The 17370-nt window shown below is 50.9% G+C and overlaps 1 protein-coding gene across 4 annotated transcripts in view; it reads left to right on the top strand.

Moving 5' to 3' along the window:
• The window catches only part of Sh3bp2 (SH3 domain binding protein 2), a 38052-nt gene that overhangs the window by 15931 nt on the left and 4751 nt on the right, over positions 1-17370 (top strand). For 2 of the 4 annotated variants that reach the window (XM_021162206.3, XM_021162205.2), the window contains 6 exons: positions 10285-10424; positions 11491-11593; positions 14318-14435; positions 14800-14870; positions 15736-15824; positions 16132-16200. In XM_021162206.3, the coding sequence (XP_021017865.1) occupies positions 10289-10424; positions 11491-11593; positions 14318-14435; positions 14800-14870; positions 15736-15824; positions 16132-16200 (586 nt within the window). In that variant the 5' untranslated portion in view covers positions 10285-10288. Of the gene's footprint in view, positions 1-1620; positions 1992-8349; positions 8514-10284; positions 10425-11490; positions 11594-14317; positions 14436-14799; positions 14871-15735; positions 15825-16131; positions 16201-17370 lie in introns of those variants that run through there. The other 2 variants (XM_021162204.3, XM_029477653.2) reach the window with 2 other exon arrangements.

Here is a 17370-nt window from a genome sequence, read left to right on the forward strand (position 1 = left end):
GTTAGGGTGGTCAGGGTGGGTGTGGCTCGCTTAGGAGTGTGGGAACAAGAATTGGGCATAGGTTTGGTGCATGCCTCTGCCATAGGTTGTATCTAGCCTTCCATTTGTCTGGTAAAGGGTAACATATCTTTAGAGATCTGGGTGGCTCATCTCCTGCTGGGATTCAATAATCTCTGTCCCTAGTCTCCGTAGACCCTGGTTTCTCATTGCTTGAGGAGTCCTCTGAGATCCCCCATGCTGTTCACCCTGAGCCCTCCCTAGTGTGACTCCTTCAGCCCGTTTCTGTTCTAGAAATCATACCTAGGGCTCTCCTCCAGGGCATCTCCCTGAGCCTCACACATCCTCTGGAGCCCACAGCTCCTGGATACCCTGTGTCCTCTGGAAACCACTCCATTGGTTTGTACTCAGTGCTGCATGTTTCAGGGCTCCTCACCTGCCCCCTTAGCTCAGCTCTGCTAAAAGGAAAGAAGGACAGTGAGGAGGGGCACATTTGTACCCCCACATCCTATTCACACCTTGTCCCCAGCTTTCTGCAGCAGGCAGGGACTTGCCTCAGCAGGCAGAGCCTAGTGGCTTAGGGAGGCTGGGTATCTGTGCCCACCCTAAGGAGGTCCAGACAGCAGAGATGAAGCTGTCTACTCTCTAGGAGAGAACCAGCAGTCTTTAGCCCAGTGGCCACCTTGATGGCCTGGAGATCTTGGCTACAGAGCTGAGGCTGCAGACATTGGGAAGGCAGGAGCTCCTTCATCAGCAAGCTGCCCTTTTTGAGTGGTTGACACACAGGCCTGTGCCTGTAAATGGTACTTGCACAACCAGTCATGGAGTTGATCTTCAGGGCCATTGGAGTCAGAGCCACAGGCAGAGAGGTGAATCCCTGGAGCTAGGGAGAAGGGTGCTCTGATAAAAACCTCTTGGGCAAAGTAGAGACTCTACAACTCTTGGGAACCCTGTAGTCTTTGAACTAAGTCCTGCCATGAGGTTGGCCCTCAGTCTCAGAGACCCCCCCTTTTCCATCCCCCTCTTCCTATCCTGGGATTGGGGCTCAGACAAGGAGGAACAGGGTACTCAGTGGCTGGGGTCAGGACTCCTGCTTCACCACTTAGTGGTTTCCGGGATAGAGCAGGTGAAGACGCTGGGCTTGTGGGAGCAGAAATGCCCGGGAGGGGCTTACTCTAAGTGAGCCACTGGGCCAGAGCCCTAGAACAACAGCAATGTGCTTGTCCCTGAGGCTGTGTGGACAGAAAGGCTGCTTTCCAGAAAGCCAGATGTTAAATGAGCTGAGGTGGAGAGGTGACTCAAAGAGTCCTTGTAGGAAGAGACTGATGTCTGGGCCCAAGCTCCTTCCTAGTCGCTCAGTTTCTTGGTGTCAAGGGGCACAGAAATACCATATTAAAAGTCTCAGGTACAAGTGCAAGGCACAGCTCTGAGTATGTACCTTGTAGGAAAGAGCCTGTTGGTGAGGGAACGAGCTCCCAATGGGAGACATCGGCACCGTCTTCCTCAGTCCAGACGCCCTAGTCTGTGAGGGGCTTCATGGGTTGATAGCTGAGTTGGCCTTGAGACTCTGGCCAGGAAGTTCTACAGGAAGCTATCTCTGTAGCCACACAGCTGGCCCCAGAGCTGAGTAACCACAGTGGCCAAAACCCAGCAGGCTGCTGAAGTACTGCGCTGAGCCCCAAGTGGCTTTTAGGACCTTGTTGTGGGGAAGTTAGAAAACGCCTTCTCCTTGGGACTGCCCAGTAACAGGAAGTCCCAAACAGGGAGGAAACCCTGTTGGCCCCAGCTTCCCCCACCCCGTGAAGCCTACTGCACTGCTCTGCAGACTCAGCAGTGCTGGGAACAGCCAGGGGCCTTGAGGATCTCATGTCTGGGGGATGCAGGTTGCAGTCCCTCCTCATAGCCCCTGGGCCGAATAGCCTTTCCGGATTTAAGGACACCTGTCCCCAGCAGGTCACAGGAAGTTGTACCATGTGTTGGGTCAGTGCCATGAGGTAAGTTGAACAGCTGGATTTGGGGTTCTGGAGATGACTCTGGCCTAGCCACTGGAGGACTTGGGGCGGGGGAGGTGTGGGGGAGAGAGGAAAGGGAAGATCATAGCCCTTACCAGGGTAGGGGTAGGGACTGATTGGGACTCAGTCCTGTGAGAAGCAATAAACTCCGAGGAGATTGGCCTCTATCAACTTAGCCCCTATATCTATCTGAATGGTCCAAATGGAGCCCAGAGAGGAAACTGGCCATTAAAACACTCTTAAGACTTCATTATATGTCACCCAACAGCAGCTGTGGGGAGGTGGAAGACAGCTTGCCAGAGTAGAAGGCCAGGTCTATGAACCCATCCTACTGTAAGCCCTGTCTGGGGTGGTCTAGGGGTTAGGTTCTGTGTCTACACATGCTTGTGTGTGTGTGTGTGTGTGTGTGTGTGTGTGTGTGTGTGTGTGTTTGTGCATGTGCACTTGAGAGGATTTGAGAAGTCCTGGCTGCTTGTATGAGAGTGCTGTGCTCAAGGTTCTCACATAAAGTGGATAATCCCAAGGCCCTAGAAACCTGACGGTAGGGGTCTGTCCTTGTGAAAGTGACAGGGCTGCAGACCCTTGGCTGCCACCCCCACCCCACCCCCCATGTTATCTGGTATGACTGGTCATTGGGCCTTTCTAGAATTTTGGTTTTGATTCTCTAACAGAGAACGATTCTGGGAAGAGGAAGGAAGAAAGAGAAACTAAGAGGGAAGAGCTTGTGAGGTCGTGTGAGCTGGGGCAGCCTCAGGGGCGAGGTGTGGGCTGCGTGGGGAGGGATAGAGTGCTCTGACTTGCTGGATGAATACTGGGCATGCGGCTTTGGATGAGTTGTTGGCTTCTTTGACTCTGGATATCTTCACTGGTGACCTGGGGATGGCCCTGGTTGGCATGTCAGGGTGTTGTGATGATGTGGGTTGGTCCCTGAAGAGCATAGGGGGAGTGGCCAGTGCAAGTCCTGAGCTGTTCTGAGCCTCAGTGTCCTAGCCTGTAAAGTGCAAAGCAAAGCCTGAGTTCACACACCCTGTCAAGGCTGATGAGCAGTCAGGGAGTAGGTGGGGCCAGGCTAGCTTCTAGGGACCATCCATGAAGGGTCTTAGGAGACTGTAAGTGTGTCTTTTTGTGTATATGAGTGTGAATATCTAGGTGATTTGCATATATGTATGGTATGAATGTGTCATCAAGCACTTGTGTAAGTATGTGTGAGTGTGAACACATGCTTTTATGCTTTTTAAAAAATGTCATTTTAATTATGTATGTATATATACATATATGTATTATGTATGTGTATGTATGTGATAACATATGCACATGAGTAAAGCTGCCCACAGGTCTAGAAGAAAACCATATCAGATCCCCTGGATTTTGAGTTACAGGCAATTGTGTGCTACTGATGTGAGTGCTGGGAACCAAAGGGACCCTCTGCAGGAGCAGCACCCACTTTTAACTGCAAAACCATCTCTACAGCTTCAAAAGCATGTGCCTGAACACATGAATAAGTATGTGTGCATGTGTGATTGTTGTGTCTGGATGCGTGGTTCAGTTCCTACGAGAACAAAAATGTCTTAGTTATTTTCCAGTTGCAGGGACAAAAACCATAATCAAGGCAACTCATGAAAGGAAGTGCTTAACCTGGAGCTCACCGGTCCAGAGGGTTAGAATCTGTGACCATCACGCAGGAAGGGTGATAGCAGGTAGACAGGCATGGCACTGGACCAATACTCGAGAGCTCACATCTGATCTACAAGCACAAGGCAGAAAGGACTAGTTGGGAATGGTGTGGGGGTTTTGAAACTTCAAAGCCCACACCCAGTGACACACCTCCTAGAACAAAGCCACACCTCTTAATCCTTCTCAAACAGTTCTACCAACTGGGAGCCAAGTGTTCAAATATATGAGCACTTGGGGGCCATTCTCATTCAAACCCTCACAACGAGTATATGTGCATGTGTATGTGTAAGATGAGGGTTAAGTTGAGATCATGTGTATATGTGTGTACAGGAGAACATATGTATGCACAAGTGCCCCAGTGGTACCTGCTTTCCTTTTCCTTGGGCTAAAACCCCCACCCCTGCCTTACCCTGCAGCTTCACAAAGAGCAGTCTGGCTTGATCACAGGAATAAGTGTGCTTCACATAGGCAGGGACATATCCGCAGGTGTCAGGGGCTGTCAGAGCTCAGAGCTTCACAGGCCACGCCCTGAACTCATAGATAGGCTCATATATGCATGTATATATGCACACGTATCAATGTGCATACACGTATGTTGTATGAATGTAACACCTGTGATGTTAACCAGGTGTGCAGAGCCACCACGAATGATGGACCCTTGCAGGTTCATAGAGCCCCAGGGCAGGCACAAGCCACAGAACTTGTTCTGGCTGACTTTGTGGCAGAGTGGTTTTTAGTGAGTGGCCCAGTCTGTATCCTCTAGCAGCCTCTGGAAACAGTGTTACCTGAATCAAGACCAGTTATGAGAGAAGGGGAGGGAGGAAGGAAGATGTATACAGAAGCAGAGAGCCTTGACTTGGAGGATGTGTGGCAGGTGTCCAGCCTTCCTGGTGTGCATGCAAGCACAGACATAAACTTACAGGCTCAAATGCATGTCCACATACACACATGCAAACAATTATCTCACACCTTCTACGTGGTCTCATGGGCTCTAGCCACAACCACTGACTTGCAAAGGTCTGGTGTGGGGCCGGGGAGAGGCCTGCAGCTACAAGCAAAAGGATCCACAAAATAGAATGAGCCTAGCAAATGAGTCCTGACCCTGCTACCCCAGCCTCCTACAGAGGGAGAGGATTTGTTGCTAGGTTATCAGGGGACTGGGCTCTTCCATGCCTCCTCTGCTACTAGGGACTTCCTAATTGGAAGATGAGGGCCAAGTGGGGTTTGCACTTATGTCTCCATACTATCCCTCAAAACTCTCATCCACGGTGGCTCAGCCCACCAAGGTTGCTGTTCCTACAGAGAAGGGAACTGGGCATCCCTGCCCCATGAACTGTCAGTTCCCTGACAGTTGAGTTGAATCGTGCTATTAGGTCCCTGGGTCCGGGGTGGTGCTGTGGGTACTGAGGTGGCTAGTCTGGTTAGTGGGTGGCTAAGAGTCTTCATTCTGTGCACAGGCAAGCCAGGAATTCTTTAGTTTCTCTCCAGCTTTCCCAGGCACAGGTGGAGCTGGACTCTGTAGGCTGAGCTAAAACTCTCCAGGAACAGCATGGTTGTCACCACCCCCCAGGTGGCACATCCTCTTTCTGCTCCTAGCCTCGATTGGTATTGGGTTCCTGAGCAGGGTCACCTGGTGTCAGGCAGGACTTATCTGGAGAGGGGTTGTGATTCCGGTTCTGAAGTGCGAATGTTCCTAGGAAGATGAAGTAGAGTATCACTTGGCTCTCATGACATCATCCTCTCCAGCAAGGTGTTCACTGGCCGCCCACAAGCTTTCATTCTGCCCACAGGAGGGCGGTAGCTAGGCTGTCTCCTGCTGACCACTGAGTTGAAACAAGATGGAGCTGTAACCGCTAACTCTTGCACCCAACCCCACCCAAACATGGAGCCAGGGGGAGGTAGGCTACATCTTTCCTTGCAGCAGCTCCAGACATCAGAGCAGGGCTCTGTTTCAGCTCCCTTCCACAATCCTCAGACCAACTGCCCACCAGAAGCAACCGTCTAGTTTACTGGGGGGCACTCTGGATTCCCACTCTGGGCTGGGCCTGCAAGCTAAGTAAGTTTGGGGGATAGTGATAACCTACTATGGCCAGTGTCAGGTGGAAGGAAGGCTGGGTCACTAGCCCCAGGCTGGGGACATAGGACCAGCTACCAGTCATGGGTACTCAGAAGAGGGAATGCTGAACCTCATTTGTTCCCAGACTTGTCGCTAGCACATCCTTCCACCTTGCAAAACCCACTTATTAGTCCTGATAATTTATAACTTCCTTGGAATTTATGCTACATAAAGCCATCTAATCATTGCTTAGGTTTTGTTTTTGTTTGTTTGTTTGTTTTTCTTATCTGGACACTTGATTTACTTGTGTCTGCACAGCAAATGTATGTAGAGGCCAGAAGAGGGCATCAAGTTCCCTGGAACTGGAGCTGCAGACACATGTGAGATTCCTTGTGGGTGCTGGATCCTCTGTAAAAGCAGTCAGGTTCCTAACCACTGACCTGCCTGTCTAGCCTGACATTCAATTTCTTTTTATTATATACTTTCCTTGACCACACTTTCCGTACAATGTTGAAAAGAAGCAATGGGATCCTTGCCTTGCTCCTGCCTTTCAGGAAACTGAAAATGTTCGGCGTTTTACTTCCGGCTGTAATAGCTGTAGGCTTTTCTTAGATGGCCTTTGTTAGGTTTAGAGAGTTCCCTTCTGTTTTTCTTCCTTCCTTCCTTCCTTCCTTCCTTCCTTCCTTCCTTCCTTCCTTCCTTCTTTCCTTCCTTCCTTTCTCTTTCTTCCCTTCTTTTTTTCTTTTTAGATTTATTTATTATTGTATTTTTTTTCTTTTTTTTTTTTTTAGATTTATTTATTTATTATATGTAAGTACACTGTAGCTGTCTTCAGACACTCCAGAAGAGGGAGTCAGATCTCATTACAGATGGTTGTGAGCCACCATGTGGTTGCTGGGATTTGAACTCCAGACCTTTGGAAGAGCAGTCGGGTGCTCTTACCCACTGAGGCATCTCACCAGCCCTATTGTATATTTTTTATGTGCTGTTAGATTCAGTTTGCTAGCATCTTGTGGAGAATGTTTATGCTGTGCCCAGAAGGGGATTTGGGGCTGGGGATATGGCTCAGTTGGTAGACTCCTGTCTAGTTTCAATCCTCAACACTGCTTAAGCCAGATGTGGTCATCCTTGAACTTAAGATATGGAAGCAGGGAAATCAGAAGTTCAAGGCCAGCCCGAGCTATGGAAGATTCTGTCATAAAAAAGATACACAAACAGAAACCCTCAGAGACTTATTGGTCTGTAGCTTTTGTGGCTGTGACAGCTTTATCTGGGTTGGGGTATTGAGGTGATACTGGCCTCATTGGCTTTGCTCTGCGAGTTTGTATATGACTAGTGCTCTTGGGATCTAATATTTAATGGCTAAATTACTTTACTTGCAACAGCAGGCAGTGGAAACAACCTGGACTAAGGTGAATTCTTATGGGCTTGGGTTAGCAGTCTGTGCACAGCAGAGCAAGGCACATATAAAAGGTCGAAAGTAGGGGTAGGGCTGGATTAGGAAGTGCTAGAGTGTTGCCAGGTGTGATAGTGTACAGCAGCAATACCAGTACTTGGAAGGCTGAGGCAGGAGGATGCCAAGGTAGAGCCAAGCCAGCGCTACAGTGTGAGACCCTCTTTAATGCCCCCCCCCCACAGGATTGTGTTCATGGCATTTAGAATAATGATGTGATGGGAATGGTGTGTTGGCTGGAAGGTGAGGAAGGGAAATTGGGGGAGGCAGGGAGAGGTGTGGCCTGCTCAGAGGCAGTGGAGATGGGGGATCTGTAATGCGGGGTGGCTGGAAGAAGGAGGCAGCTTAGTGTTCTGGGTAAGATGCTCCTCCAGAAACCAATGCCCCAGGCAGCAGGACTCTTGAGTGAGAAAGCTGTAGGAACTTCAAGGCTGCATATAGTAGGAAGGGGCCTGGAGAGCTTGCCTAATATAGAGGCTTGGACACCAGGGAGAAGAGTCTAGAATAGACAGTTGGTGGGAGTGAAGCCTGAGGAATATACCAGAGTTGCCTCTGAAGGGCAAGTGTGCTGCCTTCTGCCATAGATAGTCCATCCTGGGGCAGCCTGTGTGATGATGGGAGATGGAGAAGGAAGGATGCCTAGGAGGTCAACGGGGCTTTACCAACCTTAGGCATCCAGGAACACTCTTCTGGGACTGGTATTCAACGAAGCCCAAGTAGGTAAGAGCTGCCAAGGGCTGGATCACTCCTTGGAGGAATTCCGTCCCGAGGGAGATCCATGGAGTGGACATTGGCAAGGTGACATGATGGGGTACTAGCATAGGAAGTAGGGTGCCATAGACGCTCATATCCAAGGTGCAAACTGGGTGGAGATCTGCAGGCGGGGACTTCGGGGTCCTCAGATGTTGGGAATATGAGCGTGACTTCCTCATTCGCATCGGTGGCTTCCTTGTTTGTCTGGATGACTCTTAATTCTGGATTATATAGGCACAAGTTTCCAAGTTTCCACTTCTTGCAGCCCACCACCCTCAGTGCAGTGGGTGGAGAAACTGACGTAAGGAGGGGCGGGTCCGCTTTCTTACCTGGCCCCTAGCCCTTACACCACCGCCCGCGAGGGGAGGAGCCAGGGGCAGCTCCGGCCTGGGGCTCTACGAGCTATGGCGGGCTCAGGGTCGCGGCCGCGGAGCTGGGGCTGGCGAGAGACAGGCTCCAGGGACGAGGCTGCGGCCGGTGGGCCCAGCTCGGGACCCTGTCGCTGCTCACAGGGGAGGCGGGCGCTGGCCGCCCCCCGGAAGCCGGCTGTGCCCGCCGCGTGGACACCGTGAGTACTGATCCTGCCTGGGGCTCGCGATCTGGGGCCCCAGCCCTGGTTCTGAGCACCCACACTCAGTTCACACTCCCACTCCTCAGACCTGGGCCCCCACCCTCTGCATCACGACCCGGGACCGCAAGTCCCTGGAGCCCCAGGCGCTATCCGGCGTCTACTCAGAACAAAGGCGAGCACGGGCCAGCCAGAGTTGGCTGGCCAGGGGGCTCCGAGAGCCTGGCGCGCTGTCTGCCCATCTGCTAGCACGCCATGGGCATGGGAGTGGGCACCCTCCTCGCACTCCACTGCTGTGCTCGGACCCGCGTTCCCCTTGGCCCTGCGCGGGGGTGTGGTCGCGCCATTGTTCCAAACCTCCGCCTATGGTTCTGTGGTTCGAGGACCAATGATCCTGACCAATGGCCTGGACCATGGACCAAGTGCATTTGCGTGTTAATGGGTCTCTCTCTCTCTCTCTCTCTCTCTCTCTCTCTCTCTCTCTCTCTCCCTCTCTCTCTCTCTGTGTGTGTGTGTGTGTGTGTGTGTGTGTGTGTGTGTGATGGGGTAGCGAACGGAACTTGATTCTCTAACACATATTTGGCGGTGTGAGGCGAGCCTGGCCGTTGACAAGAGCTTGATTGATTTCCATCCTTTTTCCTTTCATTTGCGGATGCAGTAGGTTTCCCTGCCTCAACCTTCTGAATGCTGGGCTTTCAGATGTAGGCCACCCCCGGGGCTGGAGGGTTTTCTGTGTGTGTTTTTGGGGGGTTGGCCCGTAGTAATAGAAATCTCAGCAGCCTGCCCTTCTGGATATGGCCCGAGCCATCCCACCTTGTTGAGAGCAGGTCCCTGACCTTCCCCTCATGCAGTGTCTCAGGGGTCCAAAGAGGGATCTGATGGGGTGAGTGGGTGTACCAACAGAATAATGCCAAGTTAGGGGGCAATTGTGACTGGCACTTGGAGTTCCTTACAGGAAGGACCCTCTGAGTCTTGATATTCTGGGCTGATAATGTGGATACTAGAAAACCTGCCAAATGGTCCTCATGGCACTGATGACAAGGTGTGTGTGTGTGTGTGTGTGTGTGTGTGTGTGTTCAGAGTCCACCCTGTGCTCCCAATTTATAGCTCTAACAACTGAGGCTGGAGTTCCCCCAGAAAGCCAAACTAGGTAGGAGCCCAAATTATTAAATCTGGGAAGTGGGGGCTCTTGGCTTGCTCTTCTCCTATTACCTGACTTCAGGGCTTCAAAGGGGGGATAGACAGAAGTTACTGAGGAAGGGTGGACATCTCAGGACCTTACTTTCTCTCCATAGAAGATCAGATCTGGTGGAAAAGGTTCTCATTGCCTGCCTCAGTGCTCAGCCATTTTCAAGGGGGTGACCCCAGTGCCCCCTGCTCTAGGACAAGTGCTTTGTGAGCTGCCCAGGCATTGGAACCTTGGGTAGCTATGGCATAAGGCCTGATGTGCCCAGGTTAGGGTTTCCTGAGTTCAGTCATTACTGCCCCAGCCTTCCGGGGGCCATGAACTCGCTGTACTCACGGTGGTAAAAGGACTGTGCTCAGAATTCTGGAGTCAGGTGTGTGGCCAAGAGGATTGGGAACTGACTATGTGGCACGGTCACCCCCAGAGTCCCACTCAGAAGCCTGGGGACTTATGAAGAGTCCTCCTCCACTGACCTGACCCTCCACGTTGCCTTCTAGATCTTAGCCATGCCCTCTCAGGACCCCCTGCCAAACTGTTCCCTGCTGTCCTCCCGGCTGAGTCCTGTCTCTTTTGCTTCGATTGCAGCTTCATGGCGGCTGAGGAGATGCACTGGCCTGTCCCCATGAAGGCCATTGGTGCCCAGAATTTGCTGACCATGCCTGGTGGTGTGGCCAAGGCTGGTTATCTGCATAAGAAGGGTGGCACCCAACTGCAGCTGCTCAAATGTGAGTCACTGGATCATGGGAGTTTCAAAGGGAGGACACGGCTCTGCTTCTCCAGGGCTCTAGTGGGTCTCCTGAGATTTCTTTTCCTTTTCTAGCAGCTGGCACACCTAGGAAACCTGATGAGTTCCTTACCCTGGGCCTTGTCACAGGATCCAACATAGTATAGCAGGCAAACTGAGGAGGAACATTTGGTGCACGGCACTGACCAGCTTAGTCATGAGTGCTTCAGTCCGCAGCCAAGGCTGGAGGTCCTCAGGGTGGCCTGATAGATCTGGTCCCTCAGTGCTGTTTTTGCCTTGTATGTGACTTGTGGGTGAGGTGGTGAGTCATGTGGCACAGAATGGTCCCATGTGGCAGGCCAGGAGCCAGCTGAGTGTCAGGATGCTGAAGGCAAAGAGCGCTAGAGCCTTGCCCAGCTCTGATCAGCCATGGACGACACTCCATCCTTTTGCCCCTGGGATGCCCTCTGCCAGGGACGCCCTGCCCCTGTGTTGCCTGCCTGGGATGCTCTAGCTGGACTGTTGGACCCTGTGTGCATAGCAATGTATAGATGTATGTGCTCCAAGGAAGAACCATAAATAACATTTCCCCAGGGTTAGGAGGGGCTGTTCTGGACAGGAGCCTTAGAGCCTGAGAACGGCTCCACCTCTCTGGCTCTCACCAGCCAGGGTGCCTAAGCTCTGCTCTCCTTGCCCTGTCAGGTCCTCATCTCCTCAATAGCCCTATTGCTCCAAGCAAGGCTGCCATGGCCTCCTTAGGCCTCTGGTCCAGGCTTCACCCTTTCTTACTGTCCCTTGAGGCCTTAATCTACTCCTTTTGGGCCAGATTTTGTGGCCAGGCCTTTCCTGGGATGGTCCCCCAAAACTTGCCCATGTGCCAGTGAACTTGTTTATATTTGACCCCAAAGAAAGTCCAAGGAAGGGGCAGCATACCAGCTCAGCTCCCTGCTCTACCTTCTGCAGTCTCAGAGGTCTGCTTCCAAGTTGCCCAGGACCTCTGGAGACCTCCTCAGAGTAGAGTTAACTGGTGGCTCTGTGGCTCACCTCTGCCACTGAATTGTCCCCAGGGCCCCTCCGCTTTGTGATCATCCACAAGCGCTGCATCTACTACTTCAAGAGCAGCACATCGGCCTCCCCGCAGGGCGCCTTCTCACTGAGTGGCTACAACAGGTGAGTGTCCATCCTGTCTGCTCACCAACCTCCCGTGTCCTCCCTCTCACCCTACACCACAGAGCCAATCCCTGGCTGTCTGAGATGGCCTTCATCTGTTTGCTGGCTGTTATCCTACCTACCCTGGCCTTTGCTGAGGGCAGGGGGTGGGACAGTATGTGTGGGGTGAGGTCTTTACTAGGCGCTTCTTGGGGGGTTCAGGTACCAAGGGCCTGAGTGGCTTACTTTGCTGAGTTCCCATTCAATGACCACTCTGTAAATTCTGTGTTCAGCCTCTGATCCTGCTCTTCACTCACCACACCCCTTCCCAGGGAGCCCAGACTCCATCCATCCCAGGCCATCCTAAACTCAGGCTCTTCATGGAATTTCTGGCTCTAGGGTTTTCCCAGGCTCCTGTTCAGTTCCCTGTTACTTTATGGGCTGGGATCCAGATAGCCAGAGTCCATGAACTTCCTTCCCCTCAAGGGCTTCTAGACCGGGCAGGTATAAACTGAGCTAATGCCTACTTCTGGGAGCCTCCCATCCCGGGGTCAGGGTAGTAGTGGTGGAGTCACAGAGAAGGACTCTGGTGATAGCTTTAAAGTCTGAGAGTCTGGGGCTTTCTAGCTCTCTAATTATACTGAAATGCTGATGATAATGTCTAAAGAGTCCTAAAAACTTTCTTGTGCTTTCTGAGCTTAAAAGACTGCTGGCAAGCCGGGCGTGGTGGCGCACGCCTTTAATCCCAGCACTCGGGAGGCAGAGGCAGAGGCAGGCGGATTTCTGAGTTCGAGGCCAGCCTGGGCTACAGAGTGAGTTCCAGGACAGCCACGACTACACAGAGAAACCCTGTCTCGAAAAACGAAAAAAAAAAAAAAAAAAAAAAAAAAAAGACTGCTAGCCTAACAGGGGAGGATTAAGCAATGCAGTCTTTGTTCTATCTCAGCAGGAACTGCTGGGCTCTAACCTTCAGTCGGAAGGGAAGACACTTAGAGAAGTGATTATAGAGTTTATTACTAAGTTGTAAAAAGTTTCCTATGAAAGCTATCTAAGGGGAAAAGTGGAAAAGATCCTAAGTGGAGAAAGGGAAGAATTCTCTAAGTGGGGAAAGGTGAAAAATTCTCCTCTATAGATTTCGCTCATCTCCTTGTCCTCAGTACTTATACATCTTTCAGAATACATGATCATATGTTACAAGGTTCATCGAAAGTTCACACAAAAAAATCAAATCATAAATTGAAATTACAACAGGGAATGTTTACATGCATATCCATTAGGAGTAATTATCTAGCTAAACATCCATCACCTGTCTCAGCTCCACAGTCACTGAAGGTTTAAAACCATAACTAAATTATTAGTGAAGTTTTACATAGATAAACCCAGTCAATACTTTATTTTCTGTCCTAGCACCTATAATAAATCGTTAGCTCCCTTTTTATGACCTTCGGTTAATTGTTTTACAACCTCTTGGAATGTGCTCTGAGTAGGAGAAAGTCTGGTTACCATCTAAGAGCAATTAACTCGTGATACTTGGGAGACAGAGTTCTCATTGTAGTTTTGATTATCAGAAAAGGAGCTAATCTGAGTCCCATTAATAAAAGAGCTTAATAATCACAGATACAGTTTTAGGAATTCCTATAGGATCATCATTAAGACTTAAGTCATCTATTTGTCTATATAGCATCACTACAAGATAGTACATCTTCGTGGATCTGCAGAGATCTGCTCCAAAGGGGTGTGCTCATACTTAGTGATTGTTATAGATGTTTAATAATAACAGGAAAAGCATATTAATAGCAGGGCTCTTTCTTAAAATGACTCCCTCACAGCCTTGCTTAATGAGGGTGCACCTGTCACAGATTGTATAATAATCCAAAGCAGGCCACTTCAGGATGATCACCTGCTAGTTATTAGCTTGTCCCATTGTGGCTCCTGACAGCCTACGTGTTGGCTTATTGGTCATCTTGAGTTCTTATGGCTTTGAGGGCTGTAGGGTACCCAGGCTTTTTGCCTTATAGCATTGTAGCCCTGCACTCTGTTCTCCTGGGAAGTCCTCAGACACCCAGAACCTTCCTGAGCTCATACTCTGCTAACTCCCTGAAGCATCTAGGTATTCTCCTGAGATGGTAAGCAGCCAGAGACTGTTCAGATCTGCCCATATTCCCCAGGGCATGATGCTGAGTGCTAGAATCAGTTCAGGGGTGGGCTTTGTAGTAAGAATTCTGGAATTTTGGTTTCTTTAAAAAACAAAAAAAAAAGCACAGATATATTATAAGACTGTGTTTTTGTCTTAATCCCGGGTATGGGGCTATGTGGCTGCTTTGCAGCAGCTGACTATGATTTGCCTCGTGCTCTAGCAGGGGCATGGTTTTACTCAGCTTCAGATAGTTTCTGCAATTGTGTGACTTTGGAATTCCAGGAATTTTCAGAGGATATATCAATGCTAAGTCCCTGAGAGGTGAGGTTCATGGTTGTTGGTTGTTCAGGGGGGTTAGTTGAAGTTTGTTAGTAGTCGTGCTCAAAGAAGAAACAAGGAGAAAGAAATTAGATTCAGACCTATCCCCCACCCCTTTCCTCTACAATCCTTTCTCTCCTATCTGGTGATAGTGGGTGAAACCGGGGATGGGGGTGGGGATAAAGGGTGGGAGAAGAAGAACCCACTAAGTAGCAAAAACCCAGCCACGGGGGTTGATAAGCCCATTTCTTGAGTGGACAAGCTGGTGACTTCTGGCAATGTGCCCTCAGAGTGATGCGAGCAGCTGAGGAGACCACGTCCAACAATGTCTTCCCATTCAAGATCATTCACATCAGCAAGAAGCACCGAACATGGTTCTTCTCAGCGTCCTCTGAGGATGAGCGCAAGGTGATGGGCAGGTAGCAGGGCCCCAGGAGCCAGGCAGCACTTGCCTGAAGTGCCACACTGATTACGAGGCTCTGACCTCCCATGAGCTCTAGACTGGCAGCTAGGATCCTGAAGAGAAAGACTTGGTGGAGGTCTATGGGCAACCAGGTGCCTGTGCACATGAGAATACGCCAACAGGATATGGCCTGAAATGGGCTGGGGGGTGGGGGCAGCCGCAGCCCCAGGAGGGTGGTTTCATGTCCGAGCCACACGATCTATGCTGGACCTTGCTGGCTACTGTATAGAGCTAGACAGTGATGGGAAGAGGGTGGAGTGGAACTCCATTCTGGGCAACATACTAACTACGGCTGTTCCTGACCCACAGAGCTGGATGGCCTTGCTACGCAGGGAAATTGGCCACTTCCATGAGAAGAAGGAACTACCTCTAGACACCAGGTCTGTCAAGGGATGTGGCGGGTGGGTGGTGGTCCCGAGGGCTTCTTGGCAATTAGGGCTCCCTTCTAGTCCCTGGGGACTAGACTTATAATCACTTCCATAAAGGTTTTTCTGGAGGTGCCAGGCAAGCTTCACGTGTGTGGATGCACATGCCGCTTATGTAATCATGTACAAGTGTGCATGCAGCATCTCTCTGTTCTTGTCTGTCTTCCAGCTCTGACTGTCTTAGCCTGCGGTACTTGTTTGTAACTCCTGTGTGGGGCTCATATGTGCCTATCCCATTCCCCTACTGTGCAGGCCCAGCATTTACAGCTCAGTGTTGGGTTCCTGCCTCTCTGGTGTCCACTTTGTCTCTGGGGGAAGTGTAGTGTTCCTGGTCTCAGCATCCTCACCCATGAGGTGGCCTGGCAAACAGCAGTGGCTCTCTAGGGAACATAAGTCAATCCTATCGCAGTCAGTGAAACTGAGAGCCAGAGAGGGCTGGGCACCCTCAAGGACCTGCTCCGGGGTCCTGGACTGAATCCAGAGCTCCTGGCCATCGGGTTAAACAAGACATAGTCATGAGGAACGAGTTCTGAAACACTGAGCCAATCAGGGTGGCTGAAACCACAGTGGGGGCAAGTAGGTGGCACCCATAGATCGTCCCAAGCCTCTAGCCCCTATGTTTGTCCATGTGTATACATGTCCAGACATCTCTCTATATATGACCTTTGTGTCCTTTTGTCCATACACACATGAGGGATTATCCTTGTGTCTGTATATGTTCATATCTGTGTGTGGCTGTGGTGTTGGGAGTGTTCCTGCATGCTCACAAGGGGAACACCGAGTCTAGTACTCATTGCTTGCTCCTTGCTCTGGGTTCCAGCGACTCTAGCTCAGACACGGACAGCTTCTATGGTGCAGTTGAGCGACCTATAGATATCAGCCTGTCTTCGTATCCCATGGACAATGAAGGTAAGACCATCTCTTCACCTGCCCTATGTACTCAGGACTGCTCACAGTGACCCTGCTTGGGCTGCCCAGGAGGAGAGAAATACACATTTGGCTTTGTTCCCTGCTCTAGCCTCTGGCAGGGTGATGCAGCTTCTGACCTCGGGCAGTGTGAATTCAGATTTCAGATCCTACCTCCTCATCCTCAACCCCTGCCTCCTGGGCGTCCTATTCTCATGAGTGGAACAAAATGCAGTGGGCTGTGCCACGTGTTCTGCACGCAGTGGGCTCCGGGCTATGTTGTGTCTCATCTTCCATTCACTGCATGTAGATTACGAACATGAAGATGAGGACGACTCGTACCTGGAGCCTGATTCCCCGGGGCCCATGAAGCTTGAAGGTAGGTAGGGTAGCTGGGCCTGGGGTCTCCTTGGTTCAGTAGAGACCAGAGACTGGGACCAAGAATAGAGCCTCTCCTAGCAGCCTCTCCTAGCAGTGGTGGGTCTTCATTGTTTGGTTGGGTCTCTCTGTAGCAGCGGCTGTCCTGAATCTTTCCTAACTGGGCTGTCTTCAAACTCAGATCTACCTGTCTATGCCTCCTGGGTACAGAATTAAAAACATGTACCACCACACCTAGCAGGTTGTGGGTCTTGCTCTGGATGGACTCAGTTTCCTTTGCTGTGATCCAAGTATTCAGAGACTCAGGGCTGGTTGGCGTTACTTATTTGCTCCTGCCACCTCCTGAGTTAACCTTGTCTGGATGGAGGGTCAGGAGAGAGGGGGTGGTCCTGGAGGCTGACAGAAAATGAAGGGACACTGGGAGGTGGGTTGATCTGAGGTAGGCCCATTGCCCATGGCAACAAGTTCTCTGTGGATCATAGCTCTAGGCCAGGCTGTCATATTTGGCTCAGTGTTCACTGCTCCCCCTGAGGCACACAGTCTCCAGAGCAGATGAGCGTACAGACACATATATTCGAGTGACAGGGAAGGCCAGGGCTGGGGAAGAAGGCCATGTCTCTGTCCTTCACCTCCTTATACCTTGTACTTTCTCTGCTTCTTCCGCTCAGAACACTCCAGCTTTGTCTTGTCTGTCATTATGTCTTGGGATAATCGCCCATTTCTATTTTCCGTCCTCCACTGACCCAACCTTCCACTTTCTGTCTGGCTAGCTGTAGGTGTTGATGTCCTTGTTGGCTGCCTTCGGGCCAACTCTGCTGATGCTCCTTCAGCGACCAGACTGTTGTCTTTTATTTCCTATTCATACTTCTTACCTCAGTCCTCAACTTGACTACCCAGCTCCAAGGAGTGGGACAGTGACGTCTCTGTCCTTGACTGTAGGTAGGCACATTGAGGGTACCTGCAGCCTTCATTGAACAATCTCCGCCACTCTTCCTCCTACCCTCTAGACCTCCCGGCCCCTCACTGGCCTCATTCCTCCGGGTTTCTGGCATTCTGGCTCTTCTTGCTCTTCTGTCTGCTGTGTGTCCCTCTTGAGGGACATCCCATCCTCCCTGTGGCTGAGGGACACCCAGGCCTCAGGTCTCATTCTTTTCATGCCATTCCCACTTGT

The sequence above is a fragment of the Mus caroli genome, unplaced genomic scaffold, assembly GCF_978045245.1.
Source record: "Mus caroli unplaced genomic scaffold, Mus_caroli_1 scaffold_4, whole genome shotgun sequence".
Taxonomy (NCBI): Eukaryota; Metazoa; Chordata; class Mammalia; order Rodentia; family Muridae; genus Mus; species Mus caroli.